General features: G+C 38.9%; 4 protein-coding genes across 5 annotated transcripts; 3 read left to right on the forward strand and 1 right to left on the reverse strand.

Annotated features, from left to right (window-relative positions):
* The first annotated feature begins 1,556 nt into the window (after positions 1 to 1,556).
* eIF3b (eukaryotic translation initiation factor 3 subunit B) lies at positions 1,557 to 6,362 on the forward strand. The gene is made up of 11 exons (XM_011145848.3): positions 1,557 to 1,761; positions 2,386 to 2,581; positions 2,735 to 3,047; positions 3,201 to 3,557; positions 3,727 to 3,869; positions 3,958 to 4,093; positions 4,232 to 4,427; positions 4,776 to 4,956; positions 5,158 to 5,398; positions 5,612 to 5,720; positions 5,957 to 6,362. Exons 1-11 carry the CDS (start codon positions 1,626 to 1,628, stop codon positions 6,055 to 6,057), a joined length of 2,109 nt encoding a protein of 702 aa, XP_011144150.1. The 5' UTR covers positions 1,557 to 1,625; the 3' UTR covers positions 6,058 to 6,362.
* Positions 6,254 to 9,867, reverse strand: PGS1 (Phosphatidylglycerophosphate synthase 1). Of its 2 annotated transcripts, none has more exons than XM_025297108.1 (8): positions 9,833 to 9,867; positions 9,031 to 9,232; positions 8,823 to 8,945; positions 8,351 to 8,628; positions 7,978 to 8,252; positions 7,598 to 7,822; positions 7,025 to 7,234; positions 6,254 to 6,965 (listed from the first exon to the last, which is right to left on the reverse strand). In XM_025297108.1, the coding sequence occupies exons 1-8, from the start codon at positions 9,850 to 9,852 to the stop codon at positions 6,763 to 6,765; spliced, it is 1,536 nt and encodes a 511-aa protein (XP_025152893.1). In that variant the 5' UTR covers positions 9,853 to 9,867; the 3' UTR covers positions 6,254 to 6,762. The 2 variants fall into 2 exon arrangements, with proteins under 2 accessions (XP_025152893.1, XP_025152892.1); XM_025297107.1 differs by having other exon boundaries at positions 9,684 to 9,867.
* A 490-nt stretch (positions 9,868 to 10,357) lies between these two features.
* LOC105185963 (uncharacterized) lies at positions 10,358 to 12,343 on the forward strand. The gene is made up of 3 exons (XM_011145847.3): positions 10,358 to 10,739; positions 11,003 to 11,309; positions 11,397 to 12,343. Exons 2-3 carry the CDS (start codon positions 11,003 to 11,005, stop codon positions 11,648 to 11,650), a joined length of 561 nt encoding a protein of 186 aa, XP_011144149.2. The 5' UTR covers positions 10,358 to 10,739; the 3' UTR covers positions 11,651 to 12,343.
* Positions 12,344 to 13,492: 1,149 nt separating this feature from the next.
* Positions 13,493 to 22,407, forward strand: Oseg2 (intraflagellar transport protein Oseg2). The gene is made up of 14 exons (XM_019842697.2): positions 13,493 to 13,531; positions 13,779 to 13,922; positions 14,131 to 14,243; positions 14,448 to 14,633; positions 14,906 to 15,376; positions 15,667 to 16,278; positions 16,603 to 17,041; positions 17,309 to 18,022; positions 18,223 to 18,676; positions 18,807 to 18,913; positions 19,016 to 19,459; positions 20,142 to 20,465; positions 20,648 to 21,078; positions 21,553 to 22,407. The coding sequence occupies exons 1-14, from the start codon at positions 13,493 to 13,495 to the stop codon at positions 22,274 to 22,276; spliced, it is 5,202 nt and encodes a 1,733-aa protein (XP_019698256.2). The 3' UTR covers positions 22,277 to 22,407.
* The last annotated feature ends 370 nt before the right edge of the window (positions 22,408 to 22,777 follow it).

Genomic DNA, 22,777 nt, shown 5'->3' on the forward strand with positions numbered 1-22,777 from the left:
AGTGCAGTAATGCAGTTTCAGTACAGCACTAGAATAAGGGCCTGTGGTGCGATTCTTGTGTGCGAAGTGTATGTCTACAGCCTTGCTTTAAGAGGATATGAGCTCCAAGCCGTAAGTGTTAAATGACGTCATTTTCGTCTCTAAAGGCTCGTCTACAATAGCTGTAAGAGTAAGGCTGTAAGGCTGTAACGTAAGCTGTCAGCGAATGAAAATATTTCATTTCGTGTCTTGCAACCTTACAGCCTTACTCTTACAGCTAATGTAGACGAGCCTTTAGACATTCGCGTAGTATTTAAGCTTTAGCCGTTAGATCTAAGCGAATTGCGCAAAACTCAATTCCTACGGCCTAAAGCGTAGAGCTTAAAGTCGACATATAATTTTCAGTCAATAAGCGAAGAGGACGTTTTGTCGTGTCAAAAAGAATACACCGTCGATCGTGAATATAACCTCGCTCGCCGATATAACCTTCGATTTTGTACTCCATATATTTGTAAAAGATGCACATTCCACGAACACAACACCGTTGTTAGCAGGAGAGCTTGACGTAAATCCATCTTGATTATGTAGAAAGTAAAGAAACTGCGTGTTTACAAACGAATGACCCATATTCAGAACGTGCTTATAACTATATTAGTGCGCTGTTAACCAATCAGAAGGCATATTGCGTGGCTTTCCATTGGTTTCATTGGTTAACAACGCGCTAACATAGTTATAAGCACGTTCTGAATATGGGTCATTATCACCAACCACCAAGTCCGAATAACCCTTCTCTCATTGGCTGATATACGTCACGTTTTACGCCTTACGTTTTATATTGTGAATTACCGTCTTTAAAGGTGTCAATACATGGGAGCGTCGAGCGTCGAGCGTCAAAGCGTCCAACCAATCAAAGTTCCTTGTTTTTATCCGTGAAATAAGAAATGAAAAACTGATTGGTTGGACGCTTTGACGCTCGACGCTCGACGCTCGACGCTCGACGCTCCCATGTATTGGCACCTTAAGGTTTATTTAACAGTTTTCAGCTTACAGCTTAAAGCTTACGGCTTGAGCCAGCGGCACACGGTGCTTGTTTTCGTGCTGGATTGCTTGCTGGATGAAAATACTGCGTTCTGATTGGTGCATTTCCATCCATCTTCGGAAATGTACCAATCACAACGCAATATTTTCATCCAGCAAGCAATCCAGCACGAAAACAAGCACCGTGTGCCGCTGGCTTTAAAGATAAAATATTTTCTTAAAGCGAGGTTGTAGACATACACTAACGAGTTACAGAATCGCACCACAGCGGCGCGATTCTTTAACTCGTTATTGGAGTTAACGACACTTTCGTTATTGTTGCGCAGCTTTTGTATACCGTAGAAAAGCTGGGCAACGATAACGAAAGTGTCGTTAACTCCAATAATGAGTTAAAGAATCGCGCTGCTGAGGAGGGAAATGAAGAAAACTAATTAGTTTATTCTCTTATGCGTTATGTATTATGTGTTATGCAAAAGCTTGTGCTCTTGCCCTTATGATATACGCGCGCATGCGCGTGAACAAGTGATTCGCCGTGATTGCGACCTATTACCATTTCCGTTACGGCGCGGCACGGATACAGCACGACAGCGTGCATAGAGGTTTCCAAGATGGCGAAAAAAACGCAGGCCGAGAAAACGGCACAGAACGAAGACGCTGCGAAAGGTAACGACGATCCGATGAACGACGACGAGGAGCCTAACTTCAGTGACCCCGAAGGATTCGTCGATGATATCACCGACGAGGGTAAGCTTCTCTTTACTTTTTCCTTATTCCCCAACCCAGATACTCATCTGTCGTTCACCACCTCGCTGCAAGCATGGCACACCTCACATACCACATATACCACGTGTGACTATTGTCTTTAAAGATTGCTCATTACTGATCCAGTAATCCTGAATAGTTTGTGACCAATTTTAAGATGCTTCTAATTATCAAAGGCTATTAGTGGTGTCATCGGTCATCAGATATACAAAATTGTCAACGTGACTTAACCTATAAATATCTGGACATTATGGCGATTTTTTTACTTATATTTAATTCATGCAAGTATGATTTATATTTATTACATATTATAACTGTGCGAAATCGTCAGAGTTTTGATCTTGTTTCAATTTTGGCCTAAGTTTGTAAAACAATAGAAATGTCAAAATAATAAAATATGACTACATAACATTAAATTAGATATACACGAGGAGAAAAAATATTTTGAAGCACTTAATAGAAAAAGGATCCCTCTGTTTTTCAAGTTTATCTCTTATTTTTATCTTTTCAAACAATTCTTAAATAATAAGATAACTGGATAGCTTTGAAATATATAATTAGATAATATTTAAATAACAATATTATATTTATACTGTATACTTGCAGAACTTTTGGGTGATATCTTGAAGCAGAAACCCTCGGAAACTGATGGGGTAGAATCTGTGATTGTTGTCGATGGTGTACCTCAGGTAGATCCTGATAAGTTGGAGAAGCTACAATCTGTCATCAACAAAGTATTGGGAAAATTTGGTACAATAGTTAATCAGTACTATCCAAAGAATGAGAATGATGTTACCAAAGGGTAAGTTTAAATTAAAAGAATTTAAATTCTGCAAAATATTTTTTAAATAATTTTATTTTTTGATAAAATAATAAAATATTCTACAGAATATTTTTCTTTCTCTTCTTATCTCATTAATTTTCTTATTGTTCACATATATTTAATTCTCCACAGATATATTTTCTTGGAATATAATAATCCTTTGAATGCACTTGCGGCAGCTAAGTCCACCAATAATTATAAGATCGACAAATACCACACCTTCAAGGTCAATCTGTTCACGGACTTTAAGAAGTTTGAAGACATTCCTGAGAATTGGGAGCCTCCAAAGCCTCAGCCTTTCAAGGCTGCTAGTGACTTGCATTATCATCTGTTGGAACCGGATGCTTATGATCAATTCTGTGTCCTCTGTGGCAATGGGGCTGGTGTATCTGTACAAATTTGGCAGAACTCTGCACCCGAACCCACTTTACTCGAAGAACGTAACGTAAGTAGTGTGTTCTGTTTCTGAAATCAATTTTATTTTGAATAAGATGGATTTCACAATATGTAATCTGTTTCAAAAATCGATCGTGGCTTTAAGATTACATATAATTTAGTAACGGTAATAAAATCTTTAAAAAGGTAATTAAATTTTCAGCGTTGGACGGAAACATATGTAAAGTGGTCGCCGCTTGGCACTTATTTATCCACATTCCACAAGCTAGGAGTTGCTCTGTGGGGTGGCCCACAGTTTACCCAACAGGCTAGATTTAGTCAGCGAGGTGTCGAATGTATAGATTTTTCACCCGGCGAACGTTACCTTGTCACTTACACTCCGCGCACTGATTTGAGTTCGGATCAGAAGCGCTTGGTGATATGGGACATCTTGTCAGGTCAAGAGAAGCGGTCTTTCTTCCCCGATGGATCTTCCGTCTGGCCAATCTTCCGTTGGTCGCACGATGACAAGTATTTAGCACGGATGGGAGAAGACGTTCTTAGTGTCTATGAGACCCCGGTAAATATTTTTTGTCAATTTATATTTAAGCAGGTTTCCAAACGTATTTCACACTACATATTTTCATTATTCATGTATGCACTAGATAATCTGTATCAATGTTAATTATTTTTATTATAAAATTCTAATTTTATAGTTATTTATGGTTACTGTTGCATTATTTTTCCAGTCGTTTGGTCTTTTGGATAAAAAGAGTATCAAGATCCCAGGTATTAGAGACTTCAGTTGGTCCCCAACTGATAACGTGCTCGCTTATTGGGTGCCGGAGGACAAAGACGTCCCGGCAAGAGTAACTCTGCTCGAAATTCCCAAGTGAGTTCCTGAAATCATAAGTTACTTTCAAAGTCACCTGAAAAAATGAAAAAAATTACTTACTGTGATGCTATTCTTTAACTTTCAGTCGCAATGAGATACGAAATAAAAATCTGTTCAACGTGGCTGACTGCAAGATTTTTTGGCAAAAGTCCGGTGACTATTTGTGTGTCAAGGTCGACCGTTTCGCTAAGCGCAAGGAGAAAACTGAACAAAAATACACGGTAAATAATCGATTTGTTTAACATCTTGAATTGGAGAGGTATCAATATTAAATAATGTGTCGTAAATTTCATATTCTCGGGAGCAAAGAAAAGATTTTAATGTCTATTATTTATAATTGTTCATATTTCTTATTACAGGGTATGTCGTACAACTTTGAGATCTTCCACATGAGGGAGAAGCAGATTCCTGTGGATAGTGTGGAGATAAAAGAATCAATTCATGCTTTCGCATGGGAGCCGGTCGGCAGCAAGTTTGCTATTATTCACGGGGAGTTACCCAGTGTGAATGTTAGCTTCTATGAAGTGCGATACGGTCATCAGCCTGCTCTTCTCAGTAAGTAACTCTATGGGCCGGTTGTTCCAACTTCTTGGTAAGTTAACTGATATGTTAAATCATATGTTTTTTTTTTCCTTCAATTGAAACGAAGACAGACATATGATTTTACTATCAGTTAACTTACTAAGGAGTTGGAATAACCTGCTCTAAAACCTGCACTATCTAAACTAATCGGGAAAATTGAAAATCTTGAGAACAATTTCACTCTTCTATACTATACATAAAACTCATGAATATATAAAAATTTTGAAATATGAAGAGCGAGAGAGAAATATTATCACCTTTTGCTGCTGCAGTTTAATATTATAAGTTAATTTTCTTGACATTCTTTTTATACATTAACAGAGAGATTAGAGAAGAAAGCTTGCAATCATCTATTCTGGTCACCTTCGGGCCAATTCATCGTTCTGGCTGGTTTGACGACGATGGCCGGTGCTCTGGAATTTATTGACACCAACGACTTTACTATAATGAATTTGACCGATCACTATCAAACCTCTGATGTGGAGTGGGATCCCACCGGCAGGTAAATCTATTCTTTCTTCTCAAATCATCATAGCATATTTTCTTTTATAGCATTAACTTTAATTAAAATTTAAACTAATTGTTGCTTACATTATATTTTTAGTTTACTTAAATCATAATTACTTTTTTTATTACATGCAATTATAAAATTAAAGTGACTAATTGTTACATAAGTTTTGTTTTTTTTTTTTTTTTATTTCAGATACGTCGTCACAGCGGTATCCAGCTGGAAAACCAACGTCGATAATGGCTACTGGATCTGGACCTTCCAGGGTCGTATACTGAAGAGGGTCAACTTAAATGCATTCAATCAATTATTGTGGCGGCCGAGACCGCCGACTCTGTTAACCGCAGAGCAGATTAAAGAGATTAAAAAGAACTTGAAGAAGTACTCGGCGCAGTTTGAGAGCAAGGACCGCATGCGATTGACGCGTGCTTCGAAGGTACTTTTTAATTAATATTAAATATGTCTTCAGTACGCTATCAATATAAAATAATTATTCCTTGATGGTGATATCCATTACTAAAATGATTCGTGAATTTTTGTTTTTATTCTTGTTTTATTTTGTTTTTATTCTTGTGATTATAAATTATTTCTAAAGCTATCGCATATCTAAATAGTGATTCTCTGATGGCTGATTGAAATAATTTTACAGGAACTAATCGAAAAGCGTTGCACATTGATGAAAGCCTTCGAGGAGTATCGCACAAAACGTATTGACGAATGGAATAATCAAAAGAAACGTCGTCTTGAATTACGTTGCAGTAAGTTTATATTATATACATTATATTATCTATATGTCATGATTCATGAACACATCACATTGGTTATATAGACCAAATCATTGTTTGTTCTATCATTAAGAAGGCCATATATAATAAGATACTACAAGACAATCTGATACGAAACAAAACAATTTTATTAAGAATTAAAATATTTTGCTTAAATTCTTATAAAATAAAATCTGAGGTGAAAATTAATAATATACGCGTATTTTCAGATATTGACACCGATGAGTTAGATTCTGATTCGAAGAACGTGGAGGAAGAGGTTGTGGAGTTTTTCGTTAAAGAGGAAACGTTTGTCATTGACGAAAAATAAATTTTCTTCTGTAATTGTCGTTAACTACTGTGCGTTTGTCGATCTTGGAAATCTCGAAGTGCAAAATATCGGCTGGTTTCCATCTGTGCAGTATCGTGATCGTGCCCGTCGTCGATAGTTGCAGCGATTATTGAATAATCGTTGCAATTGTCCCAGTTTTGTGAACCATGAGTGATAACGGACAATCGTTACTGTATTATTACCATTATAATATCCGTGTTAAAACTGCTTCCGCGTGTCCGGCGCTACGCAAGAAACGCCGCCACCATAACTATGTTAAATTTTACCACATCCCTTATCGGATAGCTCACAAAGAAGTAATAGTGCCACCAATTATGTCCATCGGCTACACCTCCCGGAGTATAGTATTAATTTATCACTCATGCGAGATAATTAATTTATGGAATGTATACATAAAATTTATATATATCAAATTTATGCAATTCCACAACAGAAAAAGATTGAATCTTCTTTTAATCCTACGACCTAAAAGTTCCCTCGCGTCTTGTACAGTGAATGTGTAATAGAATTTGTAAATAGAATATAAGACTGTAGAAATCAAATTTTAGATTGTAATATAAACTATCCGAGAAATTTAAAGCGCGTAGATCAATCATGAGAAGCTCTATTGCACCAAATTTTATTAGGGAGCACATAATTGGAATTAGATTTAAAACATTAAGTTCTTGCGAAGATGTTTTAACTTCAGAAGTAGTAGCGGAAAAAGAGTACGATCGCGCACACCCAGGCCGGCGGTATTCTGTCTTGCTGGGAAAAAGTCTTTTTCGTCACGGGTTTGGCACAAAAGAACAATCGCGCCTGTTCCTTGTATAGCGCGTCTTGCAGCTTCTCATTTCTTGTCACTATGGCGACTTGCGTTTCCAAGTCTCTATTCACTGATCTATAGCCTGAAATACACATACTTTGATATATGAAAGTAATATATATAATGAAAATTTATTCTTACCAAAGTTCGGTGAGCCTACGAGGGTTAACGAAGGTCGTTGTTGACCCGGCAAGGTGTACCAGAGACCCTTCGCATGATACGTCCAACCCGGTTTTACAAACTCCCATAATGTTACTCTCCTCTGTTGATCCATCCTCTCGCAGAGATCATAGAAAGACTTTTCTATTCTGGTGTACGCCGCTGGAATTCCCCCGGCGATTCCTTTAGCGTCTGAAAGGGAAACGTAATTATAAATTACTAAAAGTATAGGAAATATAACATTATCACCATAAAAATATAGAATATAATATAAACATCGAAACGAAAATGATACCGTTAGTTATTCATTAAAGAGTCTTTAAACTTTAATTCGAAGCCAAGTTATCAAATCTAAATGAAATGTTTTCTAATTATCTACGAGTAAGTAATTTATATTGGAGAGAAATCGCAGTTTACTGTTAGTTTACTGAATCGCAGTACTGTTAGCTTACTGAAATTGCAGTACAGTTAGTTTACTGAATTAATATGCGAATATTTAAAACTTTGAAAACAGTTTACGTTAATGGTGCAACAAATGGTATGCAAACAACGTACTGAAGAAACCATTGGCAGTGGGATGCGCTGTTAAAAGATGACACGTTGCCTGGCAATCTCTAAGCACAGCCTGGCTGTAGTCAGAGGTCAAGTTGAAATAACCAGTCGCCAGCTTGAGCGTAGCACCAGCTGGAGCAGTCTGAAGGAGCTTCAACGTTACCTCGCTGTCGTGACAGATATTTAGCTGACCCATTTGCACTAATGGAAATATCCACGTGTCTGCGTCTGCAACATAAGTAAATAACATAAGATAAACAACATACGAAAATTAAATCGATCAATGGACCATCTTCAACGTGCCTCGTATGTTCGTTTCCATTTGGTCAAACAATTTGAATATCTGATGTGGAGCACAAAATTATACACAATTGGATTCATACCATTTTTGTTGTGATTAGCACGCTTCTCTATCTCATTCTGAAAAAGCGTTTGTATTTTAGACGCGGCTTCTTTGGTGAAGATTTTCCGGGATCCTTTATAAGGATGACAGTTTGGAGCGAGACTTAAACTCATATTGCCATCTGGTTGCAACAAGAAACTAAATTCCGCCACTTTCTCGACCAATTTATGATAAAAGTCACATAAGTCCCCACAATCTTCGATGACGAAGTATCGATCCTGCCGATTTGTGAAGTAATCGTTGCTAAGATTCGCTCTATATAATAAAAAGATTTATGTAAATCATTATATGAAAATAACACATAATAGAAAAGCACAAATGTACACCAATCGCGATAATAAGTATCGATCTACCCGCTAATAATAAGATCGTCGTCGATCATATACAGTTTCATATGCTGCAGACCGATAAGTTCATTGAAACGATCAGGAATCGCTGCTTTCATGACGCCGCGCAATTTCGGCGTGTGATAAAGGAAAACTTTGCAATAATCACTGTATTCGCCCTTTAGTAAAGGCTCCAGCATCTTTCGGGAATTCTGCTTGCCTCGAGAACCCCTCATATAATCCAGCAAGATCCGAACTTGCACGTTGCTACCATTCCTGCTCATCGCTTGCTGTATTGTGTTCACCTGAATGAAGAAAAACAATTTTGTTAATCGACAAAACTAGTTTAGTTAGTCAGAATATATCTTCTCTTTCTCTTTTATAATTTTCTTAACTATTATAGTTACTAATTCAATCTTCAAAGTATTTAAGTGTTCTTATTTAAGAACAATTTCTCTATAAAATTTTTACTCATAAATGTGTTGAGAAAAATATTTACTAATTCAATCTCTAGTGCACCAGTGCCCAAATACAGCGAAGCCAGAGTGATTCTTTTCTTGGCATTTTTACATTTTTCTAGTAGAGTGTTGTAAAATATTTGAGGTTTGTGAATTATAGTGATCTGAAAAGATAAAATCAGTTTAGTTAAAACAAAATATATGCAATAATATATGCAACTATTAGGTTCTTGCATATTTGACTTTTACCTTGGAGCCATTCACTGGAAATGCAGGAGTTACGGTATATAGCCAGGATAACATATTAATTTCTTGTTGCAGAGGAATATCCAAATCCCTTAACTTCGTGTCATCCAACATTGCTATTTGAGCTTTATTCCTAGCAACCAATAAATCTATGTGGCGAACCTTTGCTTCAACTGCAGTGTTTAGTAACTTTGGTTCATGAAACCTGAAAAAAGATGTATATACATATATATACATATATATACATACACACATATAAACAAATAGATAAATCAATAAACAGTCAACTTTACTGATGTAAAATATTCTAGAACAAGACGTTCTATTATTGTTCATAAAATATAATTAATAATGTTGACCATTACAATTATTGTATACATTACATATTATTTATAGTAAATTTTGTATATTTACATAAGTGTCAAATAATATTTGAAACTAATGTAAATAATTAACTTACTCCAACTTGTACTTATAATTACTTCTTATCAGTAACATATAATTATTTTAATATATTTTATATATTACTATTATTATAAAAATATATTGCTTATACAATATTTGTTTTCACATGTCAATGAATTAAAAGATCATGTAGAATTAGCCTAATAATTTAGATAAAACGTATGAAATGCTTTAACTTAATGCACACACACCGTTTGAAAATTCGTAATACTGAATTGTGCATGAGGAGATGGTGTCATAAATAAGAAAAACAATTAAATAATAATAAAATAATAAAAACAAATCAATAAATAATCTATTTATCATGCCAGTGACGCGCTCTGGCAAGATTTTCTCTCACGCGGAAGCTTCCGTGTGCATGCGCAAGCTGACGTCGAGCTAGAAAACAGCTGCGCCACAGATGTATCTAAAATGTAAGTTAGGTGTGTATAAAGGGCCCTCTTCTCGCGTATTGTGCGACAGAAGTGTAATGTAGTGCAGTGAGTGTTGTGAAAGTTTTGTGACTAGTTCTGTGAAAAAAAATGAACAAGAAGAATGGATGATCCACAGCCGCCAACATCGAGTGACATGGAGAAAAAAAAGAGGAAACTATGTAATAAATCGACTGCAGACGTAATGAATAAAAGAAATCTATTTTGGATCTGACACTGTTACTATTAATTGTATTCTATTTTTTTCATAGACAATTTCCTCCACGTTAACTCCAATAACGAGTTAAAGAATCGCGGTACTGCTGCGGCACGATTCTTTAACTCGTTATTGGAGTTAACGACACTTTTGTTATTGTTGCGCAGCTTTTGTATACCGTAGAAAAGCTGCGCAACGATAACGAAACTGTCGTTAACTCCAATAACGAGTTAAAGAATCGCGTCGCTGTCCCGTTTGTCCCTATTTTTCTTGCACTACATTGCACTGACTCATTTTTTCTCTCTCTCCCCCTCATCAAGTCTCAAATAAATCTATTTAATTTTAAGTTCCGAAAGTGTAAACTAGTTCAGCAAGAAAGAACAAATCTAACATGATGGGTGTTTTCCAGCAACGGAACACAGTCATACACTGTGTGACACAGTGTTACACAGTGTCGACTTGTAGCTGGGACTTGTAGCTGCTTAGCTTTTTTCTTTCACCGTCAGAGTGCAGGGCAGTTACTTTCTTGTTATTAGTTTGCAATGCAAACAGACATATGTCAATAATTTAAAATAATAATCTAAATCGTTACAAGATACTTTCTTATAAGTTATATAAAGGTTAGTGTTTTTTAACAAAATTTTCTTATAAATTAGCTTACTTATCAAATATATAGAAGAGAATGATTAAAAAAATCTTATTAAATTATGTACATTAAATTGTTATGGAAAAGTAATCAATTAAATAAATATATTTTTTATAATACTATTTTTAATATTAATTAAATATAGCATGTTTTATTTTATCTTTTCACTTTATTTAATTTTATTTATTATTAAAAAAATTAATAGTTTTATTAATTAATTAAGTAATTTTAATATAGATGAATGGGAAGGAAAAGATAGTTGTTAATCTTGTACTGGAGAGTATGATAAACACCAGTACAAACACAGAAGACTCAAGCAACAGTGAAATAGACTGGAACAATAGTAGTCTTTCAATTGATGATACATCTTTCAGTAGTGAAGAAAACGATGGTTATTTATTGTTGTTTCCTTTAATGAAATATTTAATCAGTGGGTGTAAAAGACATCGAGTTGAAGATTATCTTCATGTTGTGGATAGTTGGACAGATTTAGAATTTAAAGAGCACTTGCGAATCAAGCGTAATTTAGCAATTCGATTAATAGGTAATATTCATTTTAAATACCAAATAATTTATATTTTTAAACATGATTTTATAATATTTAAAACGTATAATTCTTTATATATTCTAGATGAATTGCATGAAAGTGGATTTATTCCTTCTCATTCGTTTGGAGTGAGACCAATTGAAGTGAAACTCAGCTTTCTTATATTTTTGTGGCACTTGGCAAATACAGAACCTCTACGAACAATATCAGATAGATTTGACGTTTCAATTTCATCTGTCTTTCGAGTAATTCGCCGAGTGACAGCTTGGATATTGATAAAATTAGACGACGTTATTAAATGGCCCGAAGGACAACACGTCGCATATGTTTATCATTAGTTTTATGCTAAAAGAGGCATTCCAAATATAATGGGGGCTATTGACTGCACTCAAATTAAAATAGAGAAACCTAATGTGGAGAATGCAAGAGATTATTGTAATCGGAAAAAATACTTTTCTGTAAGCCTACAAGCTGTTGTAGATGCGGATATGAAATTCACTAACATATACTGTGGTCAGCCAGGTTCTCTCCATGATGCACGAGTCTTGAGAAAATCTGCATTATACAATTCAGTTAATGAACATAGAGAAGTAATTTTTCCAGATGAAAAATTTATAATAGGAGACTCTGCATATCCGTCTTTATGGCTTGTTCCTCCTTTTTGTGATAACGGTCATCTTACTCCTCTTTAGACCGAATTTAATTTCATACTTTCTTCAACGCGTATGGCTGTAGAAAAAGCATTTGGTTATCTGAAAGGACGTTTTCGACGAATAAAATTTTTTTCGGAATACCGTGAAATGCCGTTTATTACAAATACAATTGTAGCTGCATGTATCTTACATAATTTATGTTTGAATTATGACGATGATAATGTCGATTATGATGATGTCGAAATGGAGGAACTGAATGATAATATTTATGATAATGTAAATGAAAATATTAATTTTGGACATCAAGTAGATCGAAGGATGCAATTATTGAGGGAAATATTTGACCAGGAATAAACAATATACACTGATTATTATATTGGTTTTATTTATTTTATTATATTATACCCAGGCAGCAAGCCTAGGTTATTTGTTATTAAAATAAATGTATCATATAATACAATAAATAATTTGCTAACCATCCTCATGCTAAGGCTTTTATATTTATTTAATGTCTAAAAATGTTAATACACATATATTTTTACATCTTGCAATATAAATGTTATATTTTATAACGCAATTAAAAATCTATTGGCGTCTAAAGACGTCAATAATACTTCATTAAAATGTCTTTAGACATCTTTAGATATTATTTTGCTACCTGAGTAATCAAATAATAAAAAAGTACTAAATACTTTCCATGGTTCTAATATATCTCCTCACTTTTCTTCTTAGTTGTAGGTGTATCCTCATGTCCTTTACATCTCAATATAACCTTAAAAATGTTTACCTCCTATCAGAATTACCACTCCGTAGAAAAATAAATGGTATCAGATTTAAAAATGTTAGTATTCATGGAGTGACAACACAGTCGAACACAGCATTTTAGCTGTGTCCAATTGTGTCGACTTGTGTCATAGTTGGAAAGCACTGAGTCGGACACTGTGTTACACAGTGTCACTTGTGTACGTTGCTGGAAAGCACCCGATATCTGTCATACAGCTAACGGCATCTGTCAGTCTCAATAGCAAACTAATTTCAAATTATATTTAAGTACTTCTTTTTTAAAGAAAAACATACATGTATGTACTAAACTAATATATACTATAATTAAAATAATTTTTTATTTCCTTGTATTTGTCAGTTTTATTTTTATATTTTTTATCTTTATTACTACAATATATTATTAAATTTTTAAGTTACATGAATATATTTTACATCTGCGCATTTTGCTTCTCTTTAATATGTAATACATATATTTCGCTTTTTTGTATAAACTAAAGATATATATTTATATAATATATTATAGATGTACATATTTCTTTTCTAATAAATATATTAACTTTTGATAAAATATAAAATCAATGTAAGCGAACTTAGTGAGCATAGTGGGAGTTTAGTCGCTAAGCAACCGATGAGTACACATTGTCAGCTGTATGATGCATACTTTGTTTCCGTACTAATGCTGCATATTGGCGTCTGTAAATAATATTAACATAATCGCGGGAATAATATTGTAAATAATTCAACATGCTACTTAAATATTTGGGCACTGTTATGTCGGCACAAGTGAGTAAAATACATATTACAAGCTGGAAATTTCTCGGTTTTCGTATCTCCTCCATGATTTTATGACATTATATATCTGTTAAATAAATTTTTACATAAATTTTTATACAATAATTATTTACTGAGTAATTGTTTCGTGTATTTATTTAATTATATATATATATATGACATATATATTATTTACTTACTTTATTTACTTATATTTATTTACTTATATATATATACATATATGACTTACATATATTAGGAACTGGAGAATAAAGTAATTAGCATAGCATGGTCACCAAATAATTTGAAATTAGCTGTTGCATCCTCGGATCGTTCCATCTACCTTTTCGATGAAAATGGCGTGAAACGAGACAGATTTTCCACTAAGCCTGTTGATCCCAAGGTATATAATTGTTCTCTGTTTATTACTATAACAATTCTATTCAGTTGTGCTTATTTAATATATAGAAGTTTCAGTAAAAATATAGAATTTTTAGTTCTTAATTAAACTTAAAAAATTTAATACATTATATAGAATTGATTACATTACATTGAATTAATAAATTACAATAGAATTGATACACTAACTGTGCAATATATTATTTATTTAGTTTGGCAAAAAAAGCTATGTGGTGAAAGGTATAGCTTTCTCTCCAGAGTCTACAAAGATTGCAGTCGGTCAGACTGATTGTATCGTATATGTATATAAAATAGGAGAAGACTGGTAAGTTTATTGGTGTTTCATTCTCTTCAGCAACTCTCCAGAAGGATTAAGGCTGCGTTCCGATATTTACTGCCAGTACTGAAAATCTATAATATATGTGACATAAAGTATATATTTTCAGTACTGGCAGTGAATATTGGAATGCAAACAAAATTAACAAACTGACACAAATTATCTAATCTTTAACACTGATCGTCTCTTCAGGGGTGACAAAAAAGTGATCTGCAACAAATTCCGACAGAGCGCTGCAGTGACTTGTTTGATCTGGCCTACAGAAGGTCCCATCATTATCGGGTTGGCAGATGGGAAGGTCCGCGCTGCTCTGGTGAAGTCACAAAAGGCTCAGACTCTTTATACCTCTGATGCTATGACGATAGCTTTGGCTAGCAAGTAAATTAAAGTTTATCAATTAACATTTCAAGTTTTCCTTGTGTGTCCCAAAAACTTTGAATCATTATGCCACATGAACATCGCGTATAATCGCACGATCATGATGATCGTGAGAACAATTATTTAATCATTATCATCATTATCCCGTTGAAAATAATTACTCATAACTAATTACCTGTAATATAATTACCCATAATTTTAATCATGCAAACATCTACATAACAGTCTCATTCATTGAGATCCCTGGTCACGATGTCTCCTGTGGCTTTCAGTGTCCGTGGCAGCGGCTTCCTGTCGAGCCACGCGGACGGGAGCATCATCCGCTATTACATCGCCGAGGACGGCGGCGCGGAGCCGTCAGGACGCGTATGCGTCCACGGAGTACCCGCTTATGCCTTGGCGTGGCCGCAGTCGCATATTTTGGCCGGTGGCTGCGATAAGCGACTGACCTTGTATGATCCATATGGCAAGCCGGTGAAGAACTTCGACTTCAGTCGCGATCCCCAAGAACGAGAGATCACCGTGGCTTGCTGCAGTCCTAGCGGTCAGAGCATTGCCGTGGGCTCTTATGACAAAGTGCGCGTTCTCGATTGGACGCCACGGCGAGGTATTTGGGAGGAGACCAACGTCAGAGCCTTGCCGAACTTCTACACAATTACGGCGCTCGCTTGGAGGCGAGATGGCTCGAAGTTGGTGATTGGCGGACTGTGCGGAGGCGTCGAGCAGTTTGAGACTATCCTGAGGTTATTATTCTCAGCAACTATCGACGAAGACGAGAACAATAGTCGTTTGAAGGAAGCTAAGTCTTAATTCCTCAAACTAAGCTAGCGATTTTCCATTTGAACCGAAATTTCTACTTGGCTTTTACTTCTAAACATCAAGCAGGAGGCCTAGTTTGGATTCTCAATTCAAGTTTCTCGTTTAATTCGACTTTTCGTAATTATGAGATCATACAATTAACTATCCAGATAAATACCCGCATGTTTGGATATTCAGAATTCTTCAGGATTCGTTAAACTCTCATCTTTTTCAGACGCACGGTAGTGCGCGGCAGCCACGAAGTGGCTTACGTGGGTCCGAGCCAAGTGGTGATCCGACCTCTGAACGACTCTTCGCATCGCTCCATTGTCGTCAGGTCGCAGACAGGTCTCGAGATCGACGATGTGCGTATTCTAGGTCGTACAGATAACAACGTGGTAGCTCGCACGGCGCGCACCTTGCTGATCGGCGACATCGAGCTAGGGTTGATCAGCGAAATCCCGTGGGAGGACCGACCGAATGGTAGCGAGAAGTTCTTCTTCGAATACCCGGTAGTTTGCCTCATCTTCTGCTCCGGCGAGCTGACGATTGTCGAATATGGCCAGAACGAGGCGCTCGGCTCCGTGCGAACAGAAGCGGTGAACCCGCACGTAGTGAGCGTACGCGTGAATGAGAGACCTTCGGCTGGCGCAGGCGACAACAAAAAGCTAGCTTACTTATTAGACCCGAAAACCGTACGTGTGATCGACCTTTTGTCCGGTGGTACCATCAGCATGATCGTCCATGACGCTCGCATCGACTGGTTAGAGCTGAGCGAGGCGGGTCACCGATTGTTGTCGCGGGATAAAAAAAGCCGTCTTTGGCTAAGCGACGATGCGGGCGGAAGGTAGTGACGTGAAACACTTAAATATGAGTGTCAAGTCAGTGCGAAAGTTCTTCTTGTCCAATAATAAAGTTGAAAATCACAATTTTAAAGTCTTACGAATAGTCTTACTATCAGCTTCGGCATTTTCTCTCATCTTGAAGAAACCTTTCTGAATTGTTAAAAAGAGATTCAAATAGGCGATTTTATCTAAACCTAATGAAGAACCTCTTCTTTTCACCGGCTTAATACCTTCGTTGAAATTTAATATATAACTGCATTCTTTATCGTCGTCCAACGTCTTGTTTAATCTCTTCTCGTTTTCGGGGTCTTACTGAACGGTTACAGAGTTCTGTTGGCAACCAGCGTATCTTTTGCATCCTGGGTGCCGAGCAGCGACGTGGTGGTTGCCCAAACGACGCAGACCCTGGCTGTCTGGTACAATGTGGATGCATCAGAAGCGGCCACGCTGACACCTATCAAAGGTGATGTGGTGGATGTCGTCAGAGAGGACGGCCGAACGTCTGTGATGGTAGAGGAGCATGGTGTTAAAGTCGCGTACCAGTTAGACGAAGGATTGATCGAGTTCGGCACCGCGTTGCACGACAACGATTTTGGTAGAGTCGTTCTGTTCTTAGAGAACATGGGCGATAGTCCGCAGGTGGAGACCATGTGGGAGAACGTTGCCAGGAACGCGATGAATGAGAGAAAGATCATGATTGCTGCGAGGTGTTACGCGGCAATGGGAGACGTGGCTTGCGCCAAGTTTCTAAAGGGGATTGTCGAGGTGATTCTCTCTCTTTCTCTCTAAGATCCTCGCGGTATTTGAAAGACGTCAAAAATCTCAAGATTTCTTCTTCACGACATCTTTCTTCTTGTGCATGCTTGATTTTGATATTCCTCCCTTTTATTACTAAATATATTTGATATATCTTTGCAATTAGATTTCTCCTCTTTCCGTTTTCTAATTATTAGAATAATTATTAGAATAATTTTTCGATCTTTATTTTCCTCATCCTGTAATGACTTACTCACTTGCCTCACTCGCTTCAAGATCGGCATAAAATATACCACGGAGACAGGTAACGATCCACTAGCCAACCCGGATTGCTGGGCTCGGCTGGCGGTGTTAAACGGCGAGTTGAAAACCGCCGAGGCAATTTACCTGGAACAAAACGAACTGGACAAAGCGTTGGACATGTACCAGCGCTATTGGCACTGGGAAGACGCGCTGAACCTGGCACAGAGTCGCAATTGGAGTGGACTCTCAGAATTGCGAGACCGTCATCTGGCTTGGCTGCTGGACAGCGGCCAAGCAGCCCGTGCAGCCTCCATTATAGAGACGACGAATCCCAGAAGAGCCGTCAGGCTTTATCTGGAGGCTCGTCGACCTGGGCGCGCCGCCAGACTGGTTCTCGCCGACAACGAGCTGCTGGAGGACGAGAGGATCGTCGAAGACGTCATCAGTGGCCTCAAGGCTACCGATCTCATGGAACTCGCCGGTGAGCTGCTGGAAAAAACCTCTGCTGGCGCTGAGGCGATCGACTGCTACGCTCAAGCAGGTGTCTTCGCCAGAGCCCTCGACCTGGCACGTAAGGTCGATCCTACGCTAGTAGTCGGCCTCGAAAGGGACTGGGGAAAGCATCTAGCAGCTGGTGGTCATTACGATGCAGCCATTAATCATTTCATCGAGGCGGGGGAGACAGTATTGGCGTTGCAGGCAGCTATTAATGCGCGACAGTGGAGGAAGGCCTTGCAAATTATACAGGTGGGCTTTCCTGCGGTGCAACATTCACAAGCGTTATGAATCTCTGATACGCCGCAGAATGTATTTTTCTTTGTAAGGTTACTTGTTCTTGTGATCTCTTATAGTCAATTTAATATGTCAGTTTTAAAAGTCACCTGACACAATCCGGATTCTACTCGTATGTTGGAGATTATTCAAAATGTACATTAATCCTGTTTTAGGTGATCGAAGACGACGACCCCGAGATCCGTCAGCAATGCGAGAAGCTGGGCGAATACTTCTCATCAATCGGAGAGCGTTCCTTGGCGGAAGGTCTGTTTATTCGCGCGGATAATCCTCGACGCGCTGTGGAGACTCATGTGCAAGCAGGCGACTGGATTCGCGCGCACCAGGTGGCTCAAGAGTACATGAAGAGCGACGAGGCTAACGAGGTGCTAGCGAGACATGCTGAGAATCTACAGCAGATTGGCGAACTCCGACATGCCGAGGCGCTCTATATTGCTATCGGCGATCACGATGCGGCTATTGCGATGTACCGCAAAACGGGACAGCGCGGTGACATGATCCGATTAGTCGCTGAGCATCGGCCTGATCTTCTTCAGACCACTCATACGCATTTAGCAAGAGAGTTGGACGCGGCGGGCAAGCCGAGAGAGGCTGAAGAGCACTTCTTAGGTCAGTGTCAAGTTTAAACCGATTGTAGTAGAGTATATTAGGTTACGTAACGAACGAAAAATTCTCTCGTTTGGTCTTTCCTCAACAAATAATAATGAATTTATATAACGTAAAACATATCTCATTCTAGGCGCTGGTGATTGGCGCGGGGCGGTCGCTGCTTATAGATCCGCGAATATGTGGGAGGACGCATTGCGAGTAGCTAAGAAGGCTTCAGGAGAGAAAGCAGCACAGCAGGTTGATATCTGTATACCTTGTAGAGATATAGCATGTACATCATTAAAGATCTTGATAATTGATTGATCGGCTCTGCCACTAGATAAATTTCTCTTGCCTCAGGTTGCCTTAATGTGGGCTCGAACGCTGGCTCCAGAGCTGGGCGCACGATTGCTGATGAGACTCAACTACCTGGAGCCCTGCTTGCAACTTGCGTGCGAAGCCAATTTGTTTGAATGGGCTCTGGAGATCGCCAAATACGGCACTGCGGATCAGAAGAAGGAGGTGCACTATCGCTACGCTATGGCATTGGAGGATGAAGGTCGTTTCACCGAAGCCGAGAAGGAGTTTGTGCTAGCCGGCAAAGCGATGGAGGCCGTGCAGATGTACATCCACAACCGCGACTGGGAGTCCGCCGAGGATGTCGCGCGGTCGCACAGTCAAGACGCAGTGGCGCAAGTCCTGATCGCCAGGGCAGCCGAAGCTGCCGAAGGCCAAGACTACGCCTCGGCGGAAGCCCTTCTCTTGAGAGCTCATAAGCCGGAGATGATAATAGAACATTATAAAGTTAGTTCTCCTTCGAAGGGTCGCCGTAGGTGGTACAAAGGGTCTTTTCCGAGACTTTCCAATTTTAGCAAAGTGAAGTTTCTTCAAGCATAAATTGGGAGATGCTTCCTGATTGTCGCATCGTATATGTGATCAAAAATGAATTCGCGCGCTTTGAACTTTGTTTCATTTCTCTTTATGTAGAAAATACTCGCGTCGAGATATCAAAATATTTCCTTCAGGTCCTCGAAGTCTGAAAAGACTTTTTAACGATCTAATAACTTTCCAAAATAACCTCCGTTGATTCTCGTAAAAATGTATGTATTTTTCGAATCGTCGACATCCAAAAGAACATTTTACAGTTTGGTATCTTTCTTATTGATTCTTTACTCAACACTTCTATTGATCGAGACTCTTCTCTATCTTTTATTATTTCTTGATTGTCTGCTCATTATGTTTTAGTCGTATTTTAATTTTTATTTCTATCCGAAAAGTTCCATTTCATGCTTCCTTGATTCCTTGATCTTCTAACTAACTTTTAAATTCACCGCTTATCTTTTCATGTTGTTATCCTTTTCCCTTTATTATTGGTTCTGTCTTCTACCGACCGCTAATCATCTCATCAGTCTTCAGCGTGTATTTCCACCTCGCCGCATTTTATTTCGAGTAAATTTCATCTCTCTAATCAAATTCTTTGTTTCAGACGGCTGGAATGTGGTCCGAGGCGTTACGAGTGTGTCGAGAGTACCTACCCAGCCAAGAAGCAGCCCTTCGCAGGGAGTTGGGCCAGAAGAGCGCAGGACTTGACGGGGCGAACGCGCTGGAGGAAGCGCGCAAATGGCTTGAGCTCGGGGAAGTGCGACCAGCTTTGGATACTCTGATCCTGAACCCGCAGGCACCGCGATCGTATTTGATTCGCGCGGCTGACATTCTCCTGCATCAGGCGGACCCCGAAACGGCAACAGAAGTCGGCCGCGATCTGGGTGCACGTTTGTTCTCTGTTGGCGAACATGCACTCGCCGCTCAGGTATTCTTCTTCTTTACACTTGTTTGCTTCTCTTCATCACTAACGCCATTCAAGCAGCTCGAGATCCAATCATTAACTACTTCCAGCACTATGCGTTATTATTTGGAGCTCATTAAAATTGATAAGTTGATCGATAAGCACCCGACAAAGGAATAAGTCTACCAAGGTCTCGTGTCTCGTAGGTGTTTCTTCAGGCGGATCGGCTGAAGGATGCAGTGAGCTCGCTGGTGGCGGTTGGCGAATGGGAACGTGCACGTCGGATCGTTCGCGAACTCGCGCCCGACCTCGAGCCCTATCTCGAAGAGAAGTATCATGACGCAATGGCGAACGAGAGCCAAATGGAGCGACTGGCTGAGGTGGACGATAATGCGGCTCTCGAGATGATGGCGCGCAAGGGTCAATGGAGTCAACTGTTTGAAGCCGCAAGCTTGCAGAGTCCGGAGGTGCTACATCGTTTCGTGGCGCGACGCGCCGCGCAGTTACTGAAGAGCGACTCCGCATCGCAAGCATTGCAGCTGTACGCGCAGTACGGCGCACCCGCGATTTCGCAGAACCTTAATTTGTACCTGCAACTGGCGGAAAGCGTCCTGAACGCGGCTCAGCAAGAGTACAGGTACGAATCTGTTATTTCGCAGCTGAGCAACATTGAGATGGCTCTCTCGTTTCGAGGGTTCTCGTGCCGTTTTCGTGTTTCTCTCGCGAAAGACTATCGAGTTATTTTGGACGTTTCATGGATTGCTCTTCTGATGCCTATGAATTGATTCGCTCCCGTTCCCGTTCACGATCGTTTGTAGCCGTTTCGTGTTTAGCTTTTAAACGATCTTTCAGATTTTCCATCTTCTTTCGTCTAAGAATTCCGATCCTCGCTTCTCTCTCTCTCTCTCTCTCTCTCTCTCTCTCTCTCTCTCTCTCTCTCTCTCTCTCTCTCTCTCTCTCTCTCTCTCTCTCTCTCTCTCTCCCCCCCTCCTCCCCTTCCTTCTTCCTTAACCCTTCTTTTGTTCTCAATCATAATGAAGAGTCTATTATATTTCTAATTAATTTACTTCTCTTTATCTCCTTTTTTGTCTTATATTCGATATGATTATAGGTATCTGGCACAGTTGCGTGACATTTTGCACAGTCTCTGCCGTCCGTCACCACCCAATGAAAGATTCGAGAGGCTTCTGGAAGCTGCGCACTTCTCTGCAGTGAGACACGGCTGTCGTTTGTTTCCAGCGCTTTCCGGTTTCGTCGTCAAGGGGTCGATCAGTCTGCTGCGACACACCGACATCTTGCATGCCGACAGATGTTACTACGAGGCCGGCACCGCGGCGCGCGACGCGGGTCTTCTGAGCGAGGCTTTCATCTTTTTTAACCACTTTCTTGATTTGGAGGAATGCATCGAGGAAGAGGGTGACAGCAACGTCCTCGATGTGGACGACTTACGCGTCACCGATTTCCCATTGGAGGTACCTCTTCCGGAGCATATTGGAGTCGCTCAGGATCAACGCGAGGAGGCAAGAGAATGGGTGCTGGCGGTGTCGATGGATCAGAAGATCGAGCAAGGTCTGCCGATCGACCAGAGGGGTGTCTACGTGGGTTCATTGACATCGCCAACTAACACAGGCATGACTCTTCAGCAATGCGTGATCACGGGCTATCCGGTGTGCGGCCCTGTTACCAAATTTGAAGAGTCCAATCGCGTGGCTGATCGTGATGACTGGACCAAGCTGGTCAACACGGCCAGACAAGCGCCTACTGACTCGCCGCTCAACGATATCCTGGTATTTCTTCAAGAATGGTGTGGTACAGCGCCTAAGTACTCTTTCTGAAAAGAAAGATATTTGAAGACCTGACCCTAATCAATTGCAATTAAAAATACATTATCTTACATTCTAAAGACATTATCTTACATTGTATTTTTATGATATAATAAATACAATTACCTACCTGTTCTCTTAAATGGTCTTTTTTGTCTCAAATAATTTGATTCAAGCTTTTTCCTCTCCTCCCCTTTCTCTCTAAGAAATAATTTTAAGACATATTTTTGTTTTCCTTTAAGTAATTTAATAATTATTTAAGGAGGAGAAAACTTTTCTTATAATTAATAATAATTTAATAGATATTAAATATTGAATAATTTAATAATTACTAAATATTAAACCAATTCCATGACTTTTCTTCTCGGCTACACCCAATCTATCTCCAACTTTCGTCTGCATGATCAGCTATCAAACACCCTGTATATATATACAGGGTGCACGATTTATCTGAAGACATCTGAAGACAAGAAATATCTCGAGAACTATGCATTGGATAAAAAAAAGTGGTTA

Source organism: Harpegnathos saltator, unplaced genomic scaffold (assembly GCF_003227715.2).
Source record: "Harpegnathos saltator strain DR-91 unplaced genomic scaffold, Hsal_v8.6 scaffold17, whole genome shotgun sequence".
In the NCBI taxonomy this organism is placed as follows: Eukaryota; Metazoa; Arthropoda; class Insecta; order Hymenoptera; family Formicidae; genus Harpegnathos; species Harpegnathos saltator.

What these genes read in the sequence shown, in the direction of transcription:
- eIF3b (XM_011145848.3), top strand. Translation starts at nt 1,626, where the DNA reads ATGGCGAAAAAAACGCAGGCCGAGAAAACGGCACAGAACGAAGACGCT. An exon ending in TCATCAGCCTGCTCTTCTCA is followed by an intron (nt 4,428 to 4,775) that starts GTAAGTAACTCT and finishes ATACATTAACAG; the next exon opens with AGAGATTAGAGAAGAAAGCT. An exon ending in GATTGACGCGTGCTTCGAAG is followed by an intron (nt 5,399 to 5,611) that starts GTACTTTTTAAT and finishes ATAATTTTACAG; the next exon opens with GAACTAATCGAAAAGCGTTG.
- LOC105185963 (XM_011145847.3), top strand. Translation starts at nt 11,003, where the DNA reads ATGAATGGGAAGGAAAAGATAGTTGTTAATCTTGTACTGGAGAGTATG. An exon ending in TTTAGCAATTCGATTAATAG is followed by an intron (nt 11,310 to 11,396) that starts GTAATATTCATT and finishes TATATATTCTAG; the next exon opens with ATGAATTGCATGAAAGTGGA.
- Oseg2 (XM_019842697.2), top strand. Translation starts at nt 13,493, where the DNA reads ATGCTACTTAAATATTTGGGCACTGTTATGTCGGCACAA. An exon ending in GCACTGTTATGTCGGCACAA is followed by an intron (nt 13,532 to 13,778) that starts GTGAGTAAAATA and finishes TACATATATTAG; the next exon opens with GAACTGGAGAATAAAGTAAT. An exon ending in TATAAAATAGGAGAAGACTG is followed by an intron (nt 14,244 to 14,447) that starts GTAAGTTTATTG and finishes TCGTCTCTTCAG; the next exon opens with GGGTGACAAAAAAGTGATCT.
- PGS1 (XM_025297107.1), bottom strand. Translation starts at nt 9,715, where the DNA reads ATGCACAATTCAGTATTACGAATTTTCAAACG. An exon ending in GTATTACGAATTTTCAAACG is followed by an intron (nt 9,233 to 9,683) that starts GTGTGTGTGCAT and finishes ATCTTTTTTCAG; the next exon opens with GTTTCATGAACCAAAGTTAC. An exon ending in CGTAGGCTCACCGAACTTTG is followed by an intron (nt 6,966 to 7,024) that starts GTAAGAATAAAT and finishes TGTGTATTTCAG; the next exon opens with GCTATAGATCAGTGAATAGA.